This window comes from Pinus tabuliformis, chromosome 2_1 (genome assembly GCF_031772625.1).
Source record: "Pinus tabuliformis cultivar Carrire ecotype Pingquan chromosome 2_1, CPIR1, whole genome shotgun sequence".
Classification (NCBI taxonomy): Eukaryota; Viridiplantae; Streptophyta; class Pinopsida; order Pinales; family Pinaceae; genus Pinus; species Pinus tabuliformis.
In genome coordinates, this window is record NC_142299.1 from 564,649,958 (window position 1) to 564,666,462 (window position 16,505).

Sequence of the window (16,505 nt, forward strand, 5' to 3'; positions counted from 1 at the left end):
GCCTCCTCTTATACTTTTCTCGTTGACATATCAACAGCCGAGATTAAGTCTCTAATCAACGGCTAAGATTAGATTTGGCTTGATCCATGTCTTTTGGACCATTCTAACACAATTTTATATTATTCCACATTAATATTTTAATTAAACTTAGGGACTCCATTAAAAATATTTATTATTTTAATATCTCCCTAACTGTTTAGAATTTTCCCAAACCCTTTCTGGGTATTGGAGATCTCATGTGCACCAACCTCTCCACCAAATTTCGTGGCTAGAGCACCTTCGATGCTACCCCAAATCAACACTCCCTCTTAGCGAGGACTGTGCTCTAGCAATACTCCTCACTAAGTATTACTCTGATCATCCGGCATCGGTCCCTATGTTGATGCTAGGCCTGCTGCCCACCATCCTCTACACTGCTACATCTTGTACTGCTGCCCATTGTTCTGCCACTGCCACTGCTACATCTATACGAGAGCTCCCTCTGCATCCGTGCTGCTGCCCATGGCTCTCCCACTCCCACTATTGCATCTGCACTACATCTCCTCTCATCATGCTGCATCGTGCTGCCCACTGCTGCACTGCAACTCAATTATTGAGAAGTAAGTAACTGATCTCCCAATTCTGACCTCTCTGTTGGGCTAGAAACCCTCCTGATGCTGAAGCTCCCTCTGTCACTGAAAAGTGCTCCCTCTCTAACCTCTGCACTGCTGCAACAACTCCCTGCATCTCACACCGTTGCACACCTCTCTGTGCCATCTTGCATTGGTGCAACACTACTATGCCTCTCACACTGCTGCAGCCTGCTAGCCTCGCGCTATATCGGTAATCCTGCACTCTAGCTCTCTCTGCTACTCCATCCACATCCATCTCTACCCACATCAGCCAGTCCTGCTACTCCTCTTTGAGGCTCCCGTAGCAAGGTCTAATCCAAGAGGCTGGGTACCTCGAGGATCCTGCCCCTCATCGCCTGTAGTCCACCTGACTACAGCTCGATGTCTCCCCACTTCCGCTCAAGTGGTGTGTGTGCACTCATGGCACAGTCATCATCTGTCTCTACTTCCTTCTCTGCCCTTGCTGGCACTGCCTTAGTCTCGGAAGACTCTCCCTTACTCTTCTTCCTTGGACACTAGGTCGCATAATGACTCAACTCCCCACAGCGGAAGCACTTGATCTTGGAGAGATCCTTCTTCTTTTGCTTTTCTTGCTTTCCCTCAAATGCTAGGGCAACATCTTCCTCCTCTTTGACTCTGATCCGCTTACTGCTACTTCCCGCCTTTGACTGCCTTCTAATCTCTTCTTGGGGAAGAGACGCCCACATCTCATCCCAAGGTGGAAGTGTCCCTCTGGCCAGTATACTCTGGACAAATACCTCCCAGTCTTCTGAGACTGCATTCAGGGTTGTCCTCACAATCAATTCCTGATCCGGCGTGGCTTCTATGGCAGTGAATTGATCCCAGATCTCATTCAGTCCTTCGAGGAAGGTGTCAATCAGTTCTCCCTTCTTCATCTAATATGACCTCAACTGATTTTCTAGTAACATTCTTCTCTACACAAAAGTATGCTGGTACAATTTCTTTAGGGCCTCCCACATCTCATTTGTCGTTTCCTTCTCGACAATGTGTGGTGCTACATGGTCCTTGACCCCTTCAAAGATGATGCTCTTAGCCCTCGCCATTGCCTCCTCATACTTGTCATTCTCAGCTGGGTCGACTGGGATAGCTATTGTCGTCAAGGCGAAGTGCTTGACACGATTTCTATCAAGTACGGACAAGATTTTGGCCTTCCAGACTGCGAAGTTTGACGCTCTGTCCAGCCTGTCTTGGTCTCTGACTCCATGTAGTGCCATGATGTTCTTGTACCTTCCTCCTAGAAGTTCTCGATGTGACTCCCACTAAGTCTCGATTTCCCTCCTGGAAATCCTTCTGCCAATGTCGAGATGCCCCCTACTCTGATCGTCTGTGCAACTGCACCACTGATCCGGATTTCTCGGCTAGAAACCCTCGGTAGCAACTCCCTCCTCTTGGCCTTGCCCTGTCAGGTACTATTCTGACTATAGTACCTCACCAGCTCCACTCTGCAACTTTCCCACAACCTCCTAAACCCCAGCAACCTGAAGGTGAGAGCTCCTAGGCTCTGCGCAATCCCGACACCAGCAACCCGGCCTCCTCAGCCAACTGCGTCAGCCCTCCTAGCTTTTGTGTGGCTCTGTGTGAGTCCCCCTTTGCCTCCCTTAGCCTCTGCACCAATGTTGCACGAAGCGGGAGCGAAGCAGAAGCGTTTTTTGGAAGCGGGGACGCCGAAGCGTCATTTTCCAAAAATCTAGGAAGCGAAGCGTCCGCGGAAGCGTCTGCTATATATATATTTTTATATTTTTTTGCATTTATACTCAAAACAAACATCCCAAATACCAAATTAATTGTAGAAGACATGAAAACATGCATATTTTTGCATAAATCAAGATAGATATAACATCCATTGTACATTAATGATCTAGAATCTAGATTCTTCTCCTCTTGTCTAGCCTTTGCCTCTACCTCGATTGTCTAGGGATATTAGTCAACATTGCCCAATTTTGATCAAACTACCTAATTCAAGACTTAAAATATGGTAGAAAAAGCTTAGCATGTTTGATCGATGATTTTGACTTGATTAAAAGGTAATTTTTTGTTAAGGGCGTGCCGCGTGACAAAGGAGTTCAACAATTAACACCACCAACACCAGGGTACATATAGGGCTTGGTGCTCTTGATTAAATGCTAATCGCATACCTTCATACTTGATATAATCTAATGAAATGCCACAATCCCATTGATCCTGAATACCTGAAAACTGTTAAGTCTGTTGAATTTTGAATAGGATATGAAATTCTATTTTCTCCATATGAAGTCCAATGAGGTTGGAACCACTCTCAAACATTCTGAGTCATTTCATGGTAATGTTAAAAATTTAAGTAAAAGGATGAAAATGAAAAATAAAGGAGAATGTCACTTTTACTTTAAGAATTTAACATTACCATGAGGGAGCATCTGCTATATTTATATTTTTTTTTGCTTTCATTTGTCACCCTAACCCAAGATGGACCCACCCCCAACAAGCAAACTCACCTAAAATTTAAAAAAAAATAGAAAAAAAAACGATTTTCTAAATGCTTTTCCGGAAGCTTTTCTGGAAGCGTCTGGGAAGCGCCTGGGAAGCGTCTGGGAAGCGCCGTACGAAGCGCGCTTCGGCGCTTCGGAAGCGCCAGCGCTTCCAAATTTCCAGGAAGCGTCTAAAAATTTCGGAAGCGCGCTTCCGGCCAAGCTTCCTAGGCGCTTCGGGGCTTGGAACCGGGGGGGGGGCGCTTCGTGCAACACTGCTCTGCACTGCCTCTTCCTGACTCACCCTTGATGACGCAGGCACTGCATCACCCTTCCTTTGTTGCTGCTCTGCTAGAAACAACTTTTGTCACTCAGGACAACTATTTTCTGCCGCTATTGCTCCGCTCGACTGACGTCCTCAATTCTCCTGTGATCTGCAATGACACTTTGATACCATGCTGAAGTTTCTAAGTCTACCAGTTAGAAACCCTCCATGCACTTTACTGATTTATTCCTACCTACTTGTTATGTTACTTAACAAGTTATTTACAATGTAAGTATTGAAAATAAACACTAGTGCATGCTCAACATATTACAGATCATCAATTGAAGGAAACAGAAACAAGCACACACAATGAAACCATTATTTTTGGACCAATGTCCCCAGAAAAACCCAATATGGGAAAACCGGTGCAGCTATCTGAGGGTTTTCTTATTAAGCAATTTCAGAGTACAATTTGGGTGCCAAATCCGGCTTACCCAACAGATAATTCCCTTGGCAGTAGTACCTCTCAGTCTGAGACAAATGTCCCAGCTGAAACCCCGGATAAACCCTCTGGCAGCGCCTCAGCTCCAATCTGCCCCAGAAAACCCAGCGTCCGACTCTCTGGACTGCGTCAGCCTCTCTCTGCCCAGCGCTGGCCTTGCGTCACCCTGAATGGGCCTGCATCAACCTCAGGGGGCCATGTGTCAGCCTTCTGGCCCTCTGTGTTAGCAACGCTAAACTCTTTGAAGCACAGCGCAGCTCCTGGCTGCCTCTGCATGGCCCTGCATGAGCTTTGGCTACTATTGCGTCACTCTCACTGGCTCCTGTGCTGATCTCCCGGCACTATCTCTACCTCTCTGTCTCTCTGTACTCAATGCCCCTCAGCTACAACTCGACACTGATTCTATCTCTCTTGGTAAACCCTGCTCTGGAGAATAGAATGATTGATCATCTAGTGTACTCTCCAAGTGACCCTCAAGCCTCCTCTTATACTTTTCTCGTTGACATATCAATGGCCAAAATTAAGTCCCTAATCAATAGCTAAGATTAGATCTGGCTTGATCCATGTCATTTGGACCATTCTAACACAGTTTTACATTAATCCACATTAATATTTTAATTTCCCTAAGTTTAAATTGAGGGACTCCATTAAAAATTTTAATTATTTTAATATCTCTCTAACTGTTTAGAATCTGCCCAAACCCTTTCTAGGTATTGGAGATCTCATGTGGCCCAACCTCTCCACCAAATTTCGTGGCTAGAGCACATCCGATCCTACCCCAAATCAACAACTATCACTACCCCTCACTGTCCCTGCCCCACTCTGGCTCTCTGGCAACTATTGTTGCTCTCTGGAAATCGATCTGCCAATGAAATCGAATTGCTCAACTGTATCAAGTGTATTCTCCAAGTGCCCATCGACGACTTCTTATAATCTTCTGTTGGAGCAACAATGGCCAAGATTTAAACTTAATCAATGGCCAAAATCATATTGGAGTCGATCCATGATCCAAATTGGATCCATGAAAATAATCAGAGAGCCATGACTATATCAAATCAGGACAAAACTTCGAATTTAAGAGCATAGAGCGATCAGGAAGACCTCTGAACAGTGGCAGTTGGCAGCCAGCGAGGAATGACGAGGACCTCAGTCAAAGCTCGCTAACCGAGGCCCATAGAGACCGCACAGGAGGTGAAACTAGCACCTGGGAAGCCCGGATCGAGAAAAGGAGGTAGTTTCTAATCGCGCATCACTGGGTAAAACCCCTCGAGAAGGAAAGCCCCGAAGCGCTCGGTCGCATGGAAGACGGGAAAACTGTGGAGAAAGCGCTAAAGGCTAAAGGCTAAAGGCGGGACCCATGCTCCAAAACCAGCAGTATATCGGGGGCACCCTTGGGTGGTAAGCAGATTTGGAGAAAAACGAGCGATTCCACTCAACGCCCAACGCGTGGCAGGTGGAGGAGAGAGAAAACCGCCGCTCATTGCGCGCTAACGGTCGAGCAAGTCAACCGCGCGAAATGAGCAAATGGCATCAGATTTGGGGGCTCCAAATCTAACGGCTGAGATCGCGCCCGATGGGGGAACCAGATTTAACAGGGGATTAAGCTGCGATGTATAAGGATTTGAGGTCCGATTTGACCGCTGAGATGGCGGATGACTCATTCCACAGTGTAACTGGAAAATCGAACTAACGAGGAAGAGCTAGCGCAGTTTGCAAGAGGACAAGTGGCCACTCCCTGTGAGCCGTTGATGATGACGCAAAAGATAGGGAATTCCAAGTGAACAGCAGCAGGCGATTCGATGGAGGCAGAAGGGGAATCGAGCAGTCATGAGAGCGATTGGCTTTAAAGCCATGAACAGACAGAACAGAACACAAGGAGAACGGAGAATGGAAAAAAGAAGATGAAGACAGAGAAAAGAAGAGACAGTGAAGCAAGAAGCAGAAAGACAGAGGGCCAAGCTGACCTGCAGCATAAGGCAGCATCGAGCAATCCCTAAGAGGATCTGTCGGGAATTGAGCACCACATTGGGCTCCTTCCATTGAAGACCAGAGAGGTCAAGAGCTGGTAAGGAAAAGAGTCTGTGCACTCTAGTGGCTTAGGGAATCCAAGAACCACCCTGCCAAGCAATTCTGTTTCAGGAGACTCAGTTTGAGTTCCTCATTGTAATTCTCTGCTTTAAAAACCCAATAAAATAAGGCCACCACTAAAAGCTGGACTGGAGACGTAGCCCTGGAGGATAGGGTGAACTCCTTATTAATTGTTGTGTTCTTGTGTTTGCTTACTGTGTTTCTCTTGCTGTTTTTTATTTCCAGTGTCCATGTATTTTGCAATCTGATCGATCCGTTGCCTAAAATAACATAGACACGCACCAGCACATGAGTCTGTAATACCTCCATTCAATAATTAATTAACTGAGGTCACTCAAGAGTAATTTTCAGATCAATCCATGTGAGTTTCTAAAGAATTTTCACCTTAACTTAATTAATTCTGATTAATTAACTAGTTTTCTTAAGTTTAGACTTAGGAAACATTAATAAATAGGTTAATAATCTAATTAAGTCATCTCTAGGTGGAATTTCCAGAAACGATTTTTGGGTTATTGAGATCTCATGTATTCTAGCCCCTCCACCAAGTTTTGTGGCTAGAACACATTTGATGCTACAAAAACTAACATAAAGGTGGACTTAAGGGGTATATCCATGCAGAATTGAAGTTTTACAAACCCAAAACTATTGAAGAAGCCAGAAAGCAATACTTAGGTAAAAAGGAATCAAACAAATGTAAGTATAAATGTACTTCAGGACATAGAGGCCTTAACAAGGAGTTATATACTTATAAAATTGAGAAGGAATTGTTAGGATATTCCGACACATAGGAAATAGTTAAGTTCAACTTGGTCTAGTATAGAGTTAGGTATAGAGTTAGGTAAAGTGTGTTTCTTTACCGTTGTACATTTTGTAACTTACAATCCGACAGTCACGATATGTAGTGATCCGACGGTTCATTCTCTCCTTGGTATTACCGACACTTGATCCTTGGCTTGACACCCGATTGGTCCATGAGTTCTATTTAAAGCGCATGGAGGGTCATTGTTCGGGTAATCCGTGCATGAGAGAAGCTTATGTAAATTTTCATTCTTTGATTAATAAATTGCCTGTAGTACCCACGTTGGGACAGGCCGTGGACTGTTTCCCTCTTTGAGGGTTTTAACCACGTCAAAAATACTGGTGTATTGATATGTGATCTGGTTGTGAGCGGTGTCCTTTTGGTATTCTTTCTGAGGAACTTACCCTGTAAATTCCTACATGGTATCAGAGCTATTTGAGGGCCGCGTCCGTTGGTGATCCAAATCTGAAGCCGGTAGAACTGCATGCGGCTGTCGTTTCCTAGATCTGCTGTTTCTGACTGCTTTCGGGCCAAGAGGACTGCTCTGTTGCGTTCGGAGCATCTGTTCCAGTGAGGAACCCCTTTCGTTTCACGCGAAAAGGTTTCCGGTAGCCCTAGCTGCGTCATTTTTCAGATCGGGAGGTATACAGTGTTTTTTGCAGTTTACTGTTATTTTCTCTCTGCTTATTTCGGTTTCGGTTTATTTAGCCCTTTTTTTTAACCGGATCTATACCTTTCATTTCTGCGTATGCTCTTTGCCCTGCGACTCTGTGCGATCTGGGCAAATCAGAAACAGAAAGGAAGGATTTTTCTCATGCGTATGCTCTTTTCCCTGCACCTTAGTGTGATCTCGGAAAATCAGAAACATTGAGAAAAATATTTAGTTTTTCGGCTAAAGCTAACTTTGAGATTTTTTTTAAAAATTTCTAGTTTTTTGGCTAAAGCTAACTTCGAGCCGCAAGGTTCGTTTTTCTTTGCATATTCGTGTTGGGTTTTGTGTTTTGGGTTTTGTAGGGAAAAAGAGCTTTCTCAAGGCAAGCACGCAAACCAAGGCCCCCCCCCTCTCTCTCTCTCTCTCTCTCTCTTTCTCTCTCAAATTTTTTGTATAGATCAATTGGTTCAAAGCTATTTTAAGAGAGTAGAGGTCTTGGGTTCAAGTCTCCATTTTGTGGGGGCGATTTTTTTCATTCCCGCACATTCGCACAATTTGCCGGCAACGTCAACAATTTTTTTTCAAAAAGCCATAACTTCTTCATCCGGAAGCCTTTTTCAGAGCCGTTTTTTTTAAAACCGCCTATTTTTTCGAGATCTATCCATTGGAACACTTACTTTCAGCATCTTCAGCTTCAGTTTTTTTTTAAAAAATGGAAAGTCCATGCCAAGTCATTCTTGACAGCACTAACTACTTCCAATGGGTAGCCTACATGGAAGATTTACTTAGAAGTAAAGGTCTCTTCAGAATAGCCACAGACCAAGAGAAGAAACCAAAAGATGAAGACAAGGCTGCAAAATGGGAAAATAGACAAAATCAAGCACGTGGTTTGATAGGGATGTCTATTTCTCCTGATCTTAGATTCCACATTGCAGAACTTGAGACTCCTCATGAAGCATTAGAAAAACTCGCTAAAGTTTTTGGGATTAAAAATGAAATTAGAGCCCATCAACTTGAAAATGAGTTGCTTACTTTGGATCCTAATAATTTTTCTTGCATTGAAGATTTCTTGTCCAAATTCAAGACCCTTAGATATCTCTTGGAAGGTGTTAAAGTTAAGAAAGAAGATGGTAACCTTATTTATTCCATCCTTACTAAGTTGGGACCAGCCTACTCTGTATTTGTTTCCACTTTCCATTCTACAAGGGAAGCTTTCATTTGTCAAGGAAAAGACTACAAGGCCCCTTCCTTTGACTCCTTTTGTGATTCCTTAATAAGAGAACAAGAAAAACTCTTACACCTTGGTCTTCTTAATCTTGGAAACTCTTCCACGAAAGCGTTAGCCGCCCAGCAGCAACCAAATTCAAAGAATCCTAAGAAGTCATATCCTCAAAAGAATGGTCCTAAACCAACTCAGCCTCAAAATGAAAGATCATTTCAGCAAAATGATAAGACCAATAAAAACAAATGGAAGAAGACTGATAGACATTGTAACTTTTGTAATCGAGATGGCCACTTAGAATCTAAATGCTTTAAGAAGATGGAAGCCTTGGAAGCCGCAATGAAGAAACATAACATCCATGTGGAGCCTACTTCAACTTCAACTTCCGGAATGGCACTTTCTGCATGTCGTTGTCAATCATCTCAGTCTGGTTATGCATTAAATGTATCTTCTTCTTCTTCTCATTCTCATGAGTGGCTCATTGATTCTGGAGCCTCTTATCACATGGCCAAAAACCAAGCCATGTTTTCTTCTTTAAATGATTGTAACACCAAAAATATATATGTTGGTGATGATAGATCTCTTAATGTTGTAGGGACTGGAACTGTTCATCTAGACAATGGTCAGTTTAATGATGTATTATGTGTTCCAACCTTATCCTGCAACCTTCTATCTGTCTATCAGATAACTCATTCAGGTGAAGGTAAAATTGTTGAATTTTCACCTCATGATGTTGTAATCAAGGATCTAAAAGATCCTAAACAGATTCTAGCTACTGGTCTTGCTGATGATTCCACAAGGTTGTATAAGTTTCACAACTTTGGGTCATCAAATCTTCCCTCAGTATTTGTTGCTCATAATGATGAAGTGAGCAAACTTTGGCATGAGCGATTTGGTCACTTAAACTATCGCTCCCTTCAGCATCTATGTAAAGAAAATATGGTGACAGGTCTTCCTATGGTATCTTGCAGAGATGGTGTTTGTTCCGGATGTGTACTCGGAAAACATCATCGGGACAGTTTTGACAAACGTGCCTCTTGGCACGCCTCAGCCCCTTTACAGCTTGTGCACAGTGATTTATGTGGTCCTCTTCCTGTTGCTTCATTCTCTGGCTGCAAGTACTTCTTAACTTTCATTGATGATTTCTCCAGACGCACTTGGGTATACTTCTTAAAACTCAAGAGCGAAGTATTTAACACATTTTTGGCCTTCAAAGCCTTTGTTGAAAAACAATCTGGACATCAAATTCTTAAGCTAAGAACTGATAATGGTGGAGAATATGTTAAAAACACATTCATCAACTTTTGCACCGAAAATGGAATTCAAATGCAACATACTGTTCCATACACTCCACAACAAAATGGTGTAGCTGAAAGGAAAAATCGCACCTTAAAGGAAATGGCTAATTGTATGCTGCAATCTAAAGGACTCAGTCTTAGTTTTTGGGCCGAAGCAATTAATTGTGCAAATTATATAATCAATCGCACTCCTACTAAGGTTCTAGAGAATATCACTCCAGAAGAAGCTTGGAGTTCCATTAAACCAGATGTAAGTCACTTTCGTGTGTTTGGAAGTGAAGCATGGGCCCATATTCCAGATGAAAAGCATAAAGCTTTAGAACCTAAGAGTGAGAAATGTACTTTTGTTGGATATTCTGAAGATGTAAAAGGTTATAGACTTATTCCATTTAAGTCCAAAAATGTTATCATTAGAAGAGATGTAAAATTTGATGAAAATAAATCGGCCTGCGAGCCTAGTCCGGCGGATGTGCCACCTCTTCCTATCTCTTCTACTTTTGAAAACATTTCTTCTTCAGATGATGAAAGCGAGGATGATAATCCTCCCCCACCTTCTCAGGATCCTCAACTTCCAAGATGGGTCCGTGCTACTCGGGATGCAGCAGGTGATCTTGCCGGTGATCCTACAGATCAGCGACGTACACGTTCTCAGTTTGAAAGAGCCTCTTCTTTACTGGCTCAAGCTCCAGTAAATCATGATCCTGACACTTTTGCAGAAGCTTCAGGCCATCCACATTGGGAAGCAGCTATGAATGAAGAATATCATTCATTGATGACAAATGATACATGGGATCTTGTTCCTCTACCAAAGGGACGCAAACTTGTTAGATGTAAATGGGTTTACAGAACCAAGTATGGACCAGATGGGAAAGTTGATAAACATAAAGCTCGTCTCGTTGCTAAGGGCTTTTCACAGGTTGAAGGCATTGACTACACTGAAACCTTCTCCCCTGTTGCCAAAATGAACTCTATCCGCCTTGTTCTTTCCCTTGCTGCCTCTTTAAAATGGGAAGTCCATCAGATGGATGTTAAATCTGCCTTCTTGCATGGGGACTTGCAGGAAGAAATCTATATGGAACAACCCATTGGCTTCATACAAACAGACTCCAGCCTTGTTTGTCGACTTAAGAAATCCCTTTATGGCCTCAAGCAAGCTCCTCGGGCTTGGTATGCCAAAATGGATAGCTTTCTTTTAGAATCTGGCTTTTCTAGGTGTCATTCTGACAATACTGTCTACACCAAGAAAGTGGGCAACTCTCTTATCATCCTTGTTCTTTATGTTGATGATCTTATTCTTACTGGTAGTGATCCCAACCTTATAAACCATGTGAAGTCCAGCCTTAAAAAGAAATTTGAAATGACAGACTTAGGACACTTACACTATTTTCTCGGTCTTCAAGTCTTGCAATCCAAGGAGGGTATTTTCCTTTCCCAGTCCAAGTATGCTTGTGATATTCTTCGTCATTTTCACATGGAAGACTGTAAGCCAGCCCCTTCTCCCTTTCAGTCTGGAGTCAAACTTTCAGTCTCTTGTACTTCTCCTGAAGTTGATGCTACCTTATACCGTCAACTTGTAGGAAAACTCTTGTATTTAACCCATACTCGTCCTGATCTTTCCTTTGCTGTTGGCCTTGTTGCTCGTTTTATGCAAAACCCCCGTGAAAGTCATTGGAAAGCAGCTAAAAGAATACTTCGTTATGTTCGAGGTACAGTACAGTTTGGGATTCATTACAGTGCCAAAGCAGCTCCTCTGTTAGTTGGTTTCACTGATTCTGATTGGGCTGGTGACCCTGATGATCGGAAGTCTACTGCCGGTTATGTCTTCACTCTTGGTTCAGGACCTATTACATGGGCTTGTAAGAAACAGGCTGCCATTTCTCTTTCGTCAGCAGAAGCAGAGTATCGTGGTGCCGTGGAAGCTAGTAAGGAAGCCTTGTGGCTTCGTCAGATCCTATCAGAGTTTGGCTTTGAGCAGCAGCATCCAACCACACTTTGGTGTGATAATCAAAGTGCCATTCAGCTATGCAAAGATCCAGTCCAGCATCAGCGCAGCAAACACATTGAACTACACATGCACTTCATCAGAAAGCTCATTCATGACCATGTTCTTGAAGTGCAATATTGTTCAACAGATGATCAGGTTGCAGACATCTTCACAAAGGCTCTCACAGAGGCGAAGTTCACTAAACTTCGATATATGCTTGGAGTTCAGGAAGTTGTCACTAAGGGGGGATAGGCTCTAGTGCCTCCTTCCTTCTCCTATTGTGTCATATTTGTAAATCCTTCAATCCTATCCCAAGTTGTTCTTAAGGGGGGATGTTAGGATATTCCGACACATAGGAAATAGTTAAGTTCAACTTGGTCTAGTATAGAGTTAGGTATAGAGTTAGGTAAAGTGTGTTTCTTTACCGTTGTACATTTTGTAACTTACAATCCGACGGTCACGATATGTAGTGATCCGACGGTTCATTCTCTCCTCGGTATTACCGACACTTGATCCGTGGCTTGACACCCGATTGGTCCATGAGTTCTATTTAAAGTGCATGGAGGGTCATTGTTCGGGTAATCCGTGCATGAGAGAAGCTTATGTAAATTTTCATTCTTTGATTAATAAATTGCCTGTAGTACCCACGTTGGGACAGGCCGTGGACTGTTTCCCTCTTTGAGGGTTTTAACCACATCAAAAATACTGGTGTATTGATCTGTGATCTGGTTGTGAGCGGTGTCCTTTTGGTATTCTTTCTGAGGAACTTACCCTGTAAATTCCTACAGGAATCAGACACTTCAAGTAATGAGTCAGAAAAAAGGATAAAAAAGAAAAATAATTGTCACATGTGGATAAAACTAGATGCCAAGACATAAGTGTCAAGACACATCCTTACACTACTATAAAATAGTGGATGGAAAGCAAGTTGAAGTACAAGAACCTAATGAAGATATCGTTGTCACACACAAAGAAGATTTAGATCCCGAGGAACCATCATTAGTCGCAATCTCATGTGTCCAACAAAATTAGAGTGAAGAAAGCAATTCTTCAAAAAGTCAAAAACAACAAGTCACTGCAAAATACGTTCCACCACACCTTTGGAAGTAGAAAAACCAGTCTCCAAGATGAAAGAACATTAAGCTTACTACTCTACCAACAAACTTGACAAGGAGATTACACCCTAAAACCCTGAAGCTTAAAGGGCTCATAAGAGACAGAAATGTCAATATACTTGTAGATTCTGGTAGTACTCACAATTGTATAAACATTGATCTTGCTAAACAACTTGATCTTTGTATATGCCCAATCAAGGACCTGACCATCTCTGTCGCTATTGGGCAAAGGTTTGAAGAGATAGAAGAATGCCATAAGGTTCCAATCCAGATACAAGAACTAGAGTTACAAACAGATTTATATTCCCTACCACTCAAAGAAATGGATATAGTGCTAGGTGCGGAATGGTTAATGCAATTAGGAAGCTATACTACAAACCTTGAAGAACAGTTCATGGATTTTAACTAGCAAGGACGACATTATAAATTATAAAGTGTTAACGCTTCCAACTTCAAGGAAGGTACAAATACACATGAGGACTTCACCCAACACAAACAAAGCCAAAGTAAAGATGTCATCCCATAGCTATGTGTTCAATTAGAGAAATTCCTTCTTGTTATGCTTTGAGGACAAAGCATCTCTAAAGGGAGTGGCAATGTTATGAATAAATAATTCACAAAAAATAATATAATAATTAAACAACTAATTAATTAATTAACATTAATAGGAATTAGTTATGTAATGAAAGGTCAAAAGGCATGACCAATCCAACCCTCGTGACTAGTCAAGGCCTATTTAGGCACACCGTCCGAGGGGAATGTAACTCACCATTCAGATCTTATGAATAATATAATTTACTTATTACACTTACAAACACAGTCTACACACACAATTACCTTCGTGAGCGTTGGTTTTCACCTAACATTCAGTCTGCGATTTGTGGAGTGATTTGGACAAATTTAATGTATTTTGATGTTTGGAAAAGTTCACTATCTCTCTTAGAGCTTCTCTTTGGGATATTGATGGATGGATATATTCTCCATTGTCTTGTAAGTGTTATCTAATGCTATATTTCTGATCTTGATGAATGTCTAATGCATGGAATATTGTCTTATGGTCTTTAATATGCCCTAATTAATGAAATATTGGTTACAACATTGAAGCTATTGGAGATTTTGCATGTGTTATTCATGGATAATAAATGAATGAATGTTCCTAGAGGTTATATTACATCTTCCATCCTTGAAACTCCATTAACTATTGCCATCAAAGTATAAATATCTATAGTAACAGTGTAGCTGCCTCCATTAGGGCTAGCAAAGTTACTTTAGGTCTCCTTGATGAGTGAATTACCAAACCAAGATCATTTTTTACTCCAATTCTCCCAATTAATATGCATTGGTCATAAATCCTTGGTGATCACTCTTAACTTAACAAGTCATCTTTCTTTTCACCTCTTTTCCTCATCCCTTTAAGGATAAGGAGGCCTCCCTAGGGCTTGATGCAAATTGCATTAGGGAGGAGCTTTTGCAAAACCGTTTGGACAGCCTTCTACATTGGTGTTTTCTCTAACTCTCCTCCAATTTTGTGGCAATTCTCATGGTGAATTCTTCACAAAATTTGATGCCCTAGCCATTGCATCGAGAGGGAACCCTAGGTGCTAATCCTTCAACTTGGGGATTCTTTGAAGGCTTGTGCTTTTCTACTTGTTGAAGTATATCAATTATAGCCTTTTCTCTAGTCTACTCTGAACTTGAATGAACTCGTACATCACTAAATATCTCAACCCTAGGTATCATGTAGTCTTTCTTTCAAGGAGTTTTTCTTGGAAAGTCTTCCTAGGTTCTCCCAAAGCTCACACTTTAATTGAACATTTCCATTGAATGAGCCTCCTTGCCTCACTTCAAATCTATCCTTGATATATCTATCATAAGTGAGAGATACAGGGACTCCTCCCATGGGTGAAAATCCAAGAGAAGGGGACTTAGGCTGTGGTGACAGTGGGCCTCTGTCCCAGAGTGTTGTTGTGCCTTCTAGCTTTTGCCTATTCACAAGGCCTGCTAGTTTGTGCAGCAACAGGACATACTTGGTACTTTCCAGCCTTAGTTTCTTATTCTTATTGTCATACAAGTAAAGAGAGCAGTGCTGGTTTTGTAGATAAAAGATGATGTCCCAATATCAAGGGTCAACAGTGACATCATAGTTAATATGAGAACATTCAAGCTCAGAAACAACAAGCAATGAGGCATGGACATGATCTTCCTTCTAAAATGTCATTTTTGTGTATCATTCTTATATGTGTGTGTGTGTATGTGTGATGCTCCCATTTTGCAGGGATCACGTTTTCAGGCATTCCATTTCAAAAACTTCCAGAAGCTTCCATGTTCCATGCAACTTAGGATTTATATACTTGGCCAATAGATTATGTCTAAATTTTCTCAAAGCAATCAGAAGATGTAAAGGATGTCTTCCCATTGAAGGGTACTTTTTCATTTTCAGTCAAGCCTTGGCTCATCAAGGTCACAGGTCTCTCAAAAAATTTAGCATTGAATGCAAAGGCCATCAAGAGTTGAGAACAGAGGGTTGCAGGCTTTGAACCCAAGCACAAGAATTGTGTTTATAATCATTGTTCTCATAAACTGTGATGGAGGACATTACTCCTACAAGAAAAATTTGAGGATTTCATGGCATTAAGATTATTAATAGGTAGAGCTTTCCATCTGGCTAGAAACTTTATATCCAGCATAAATAGCTAAGAAACAAGAAATGGAAAATTCAAATGATTACAAGCATACAAGAATATAATACAATTCTTAGTTTACTGACTATATTAAAAGAGTATGCAGACAATTGCAATTTCATACAAACGAACTAACATTGTACAAACGCAACCAGGAAAAACCCATACTCTATTCAAAAATCTAAATCGCAAATAGACCATATAAACATGGTAATATCCACATAACTAAATCCATAAAATTTCAGGAAAAAGTAAAATACTTACCACATTCAGGACAAACACCTTAACTTCCACTTCCTGCCAAGGTATTGGTCCCTCTAACGAGCTCCATGGTTCAGCAAACATCTATCATATGCCATGAACACATCCCTTGTTAAAACAGTATCAACTTGCTACGCTAATATTTCAAAATCCAAAGATATCATTGACTTCAGTAAAGGTTGAACGTGAAACAATTTGTTACATTCATATTTGGTGGATCATTTAAAATTACAACTATTCATATTTATAAAGATATATATCGAGATGCAAATACACCCGAACGAAATAACCATAAACCAATGTGTACAACAATAACTCAATTCACCTCTATACATATCTGTTCTCACTCATTGCTCCACTAACAGGCCAACCTGCTATTTACATATCCATATGAACACTTATAAACCTCCATCCCAATGCAATAATCATAAGCCAACGTGTATTATAATGACTCTATTGACCTCGATATATATTTATTCTCGCTCATTGCTCACTTAGGCCCATTACCAGGCCATCCTGCTATTTAAATTAAAATTATCACCAATTGAAAACCCCCATTAGG

General features: G+C 41.5%; 1 protein-coding gene across 5 annotated transcripts in view; it reads right to left on the minus strand.

Annotated features, from left to right (window-relative positions):
* Positions 1-16,505, minus strand: part of LOC149201659 (transportin MOS14-like) — a 458,994-nt gene that overhangs the window by 218,522 nt on the left and 223,967 nt on the right. For 4 of the 5 annotated variants that reach the window (XR_016253876.1, XR_016253875.1, XM_089402969.1 and 1 more), the window contains one exon: positions 15,947-16,027. The exons of the other annotated variant lie outside the window; for it this stretch is intronic. Coding sequence is in view for 2 of the 4 variants with exons in the window: in XM_089402969.1 (XP_089259095.1) it covers positions 15,947-16,027 (81 nt within the window). In the remaining 2 variants the exon portion in view is untranslated. The remainder of the gene's footprint in view (positions 1-15,946; positions 16,028-16,505) is intronic. 5 annotated transcript variants of the gene reach the window in all.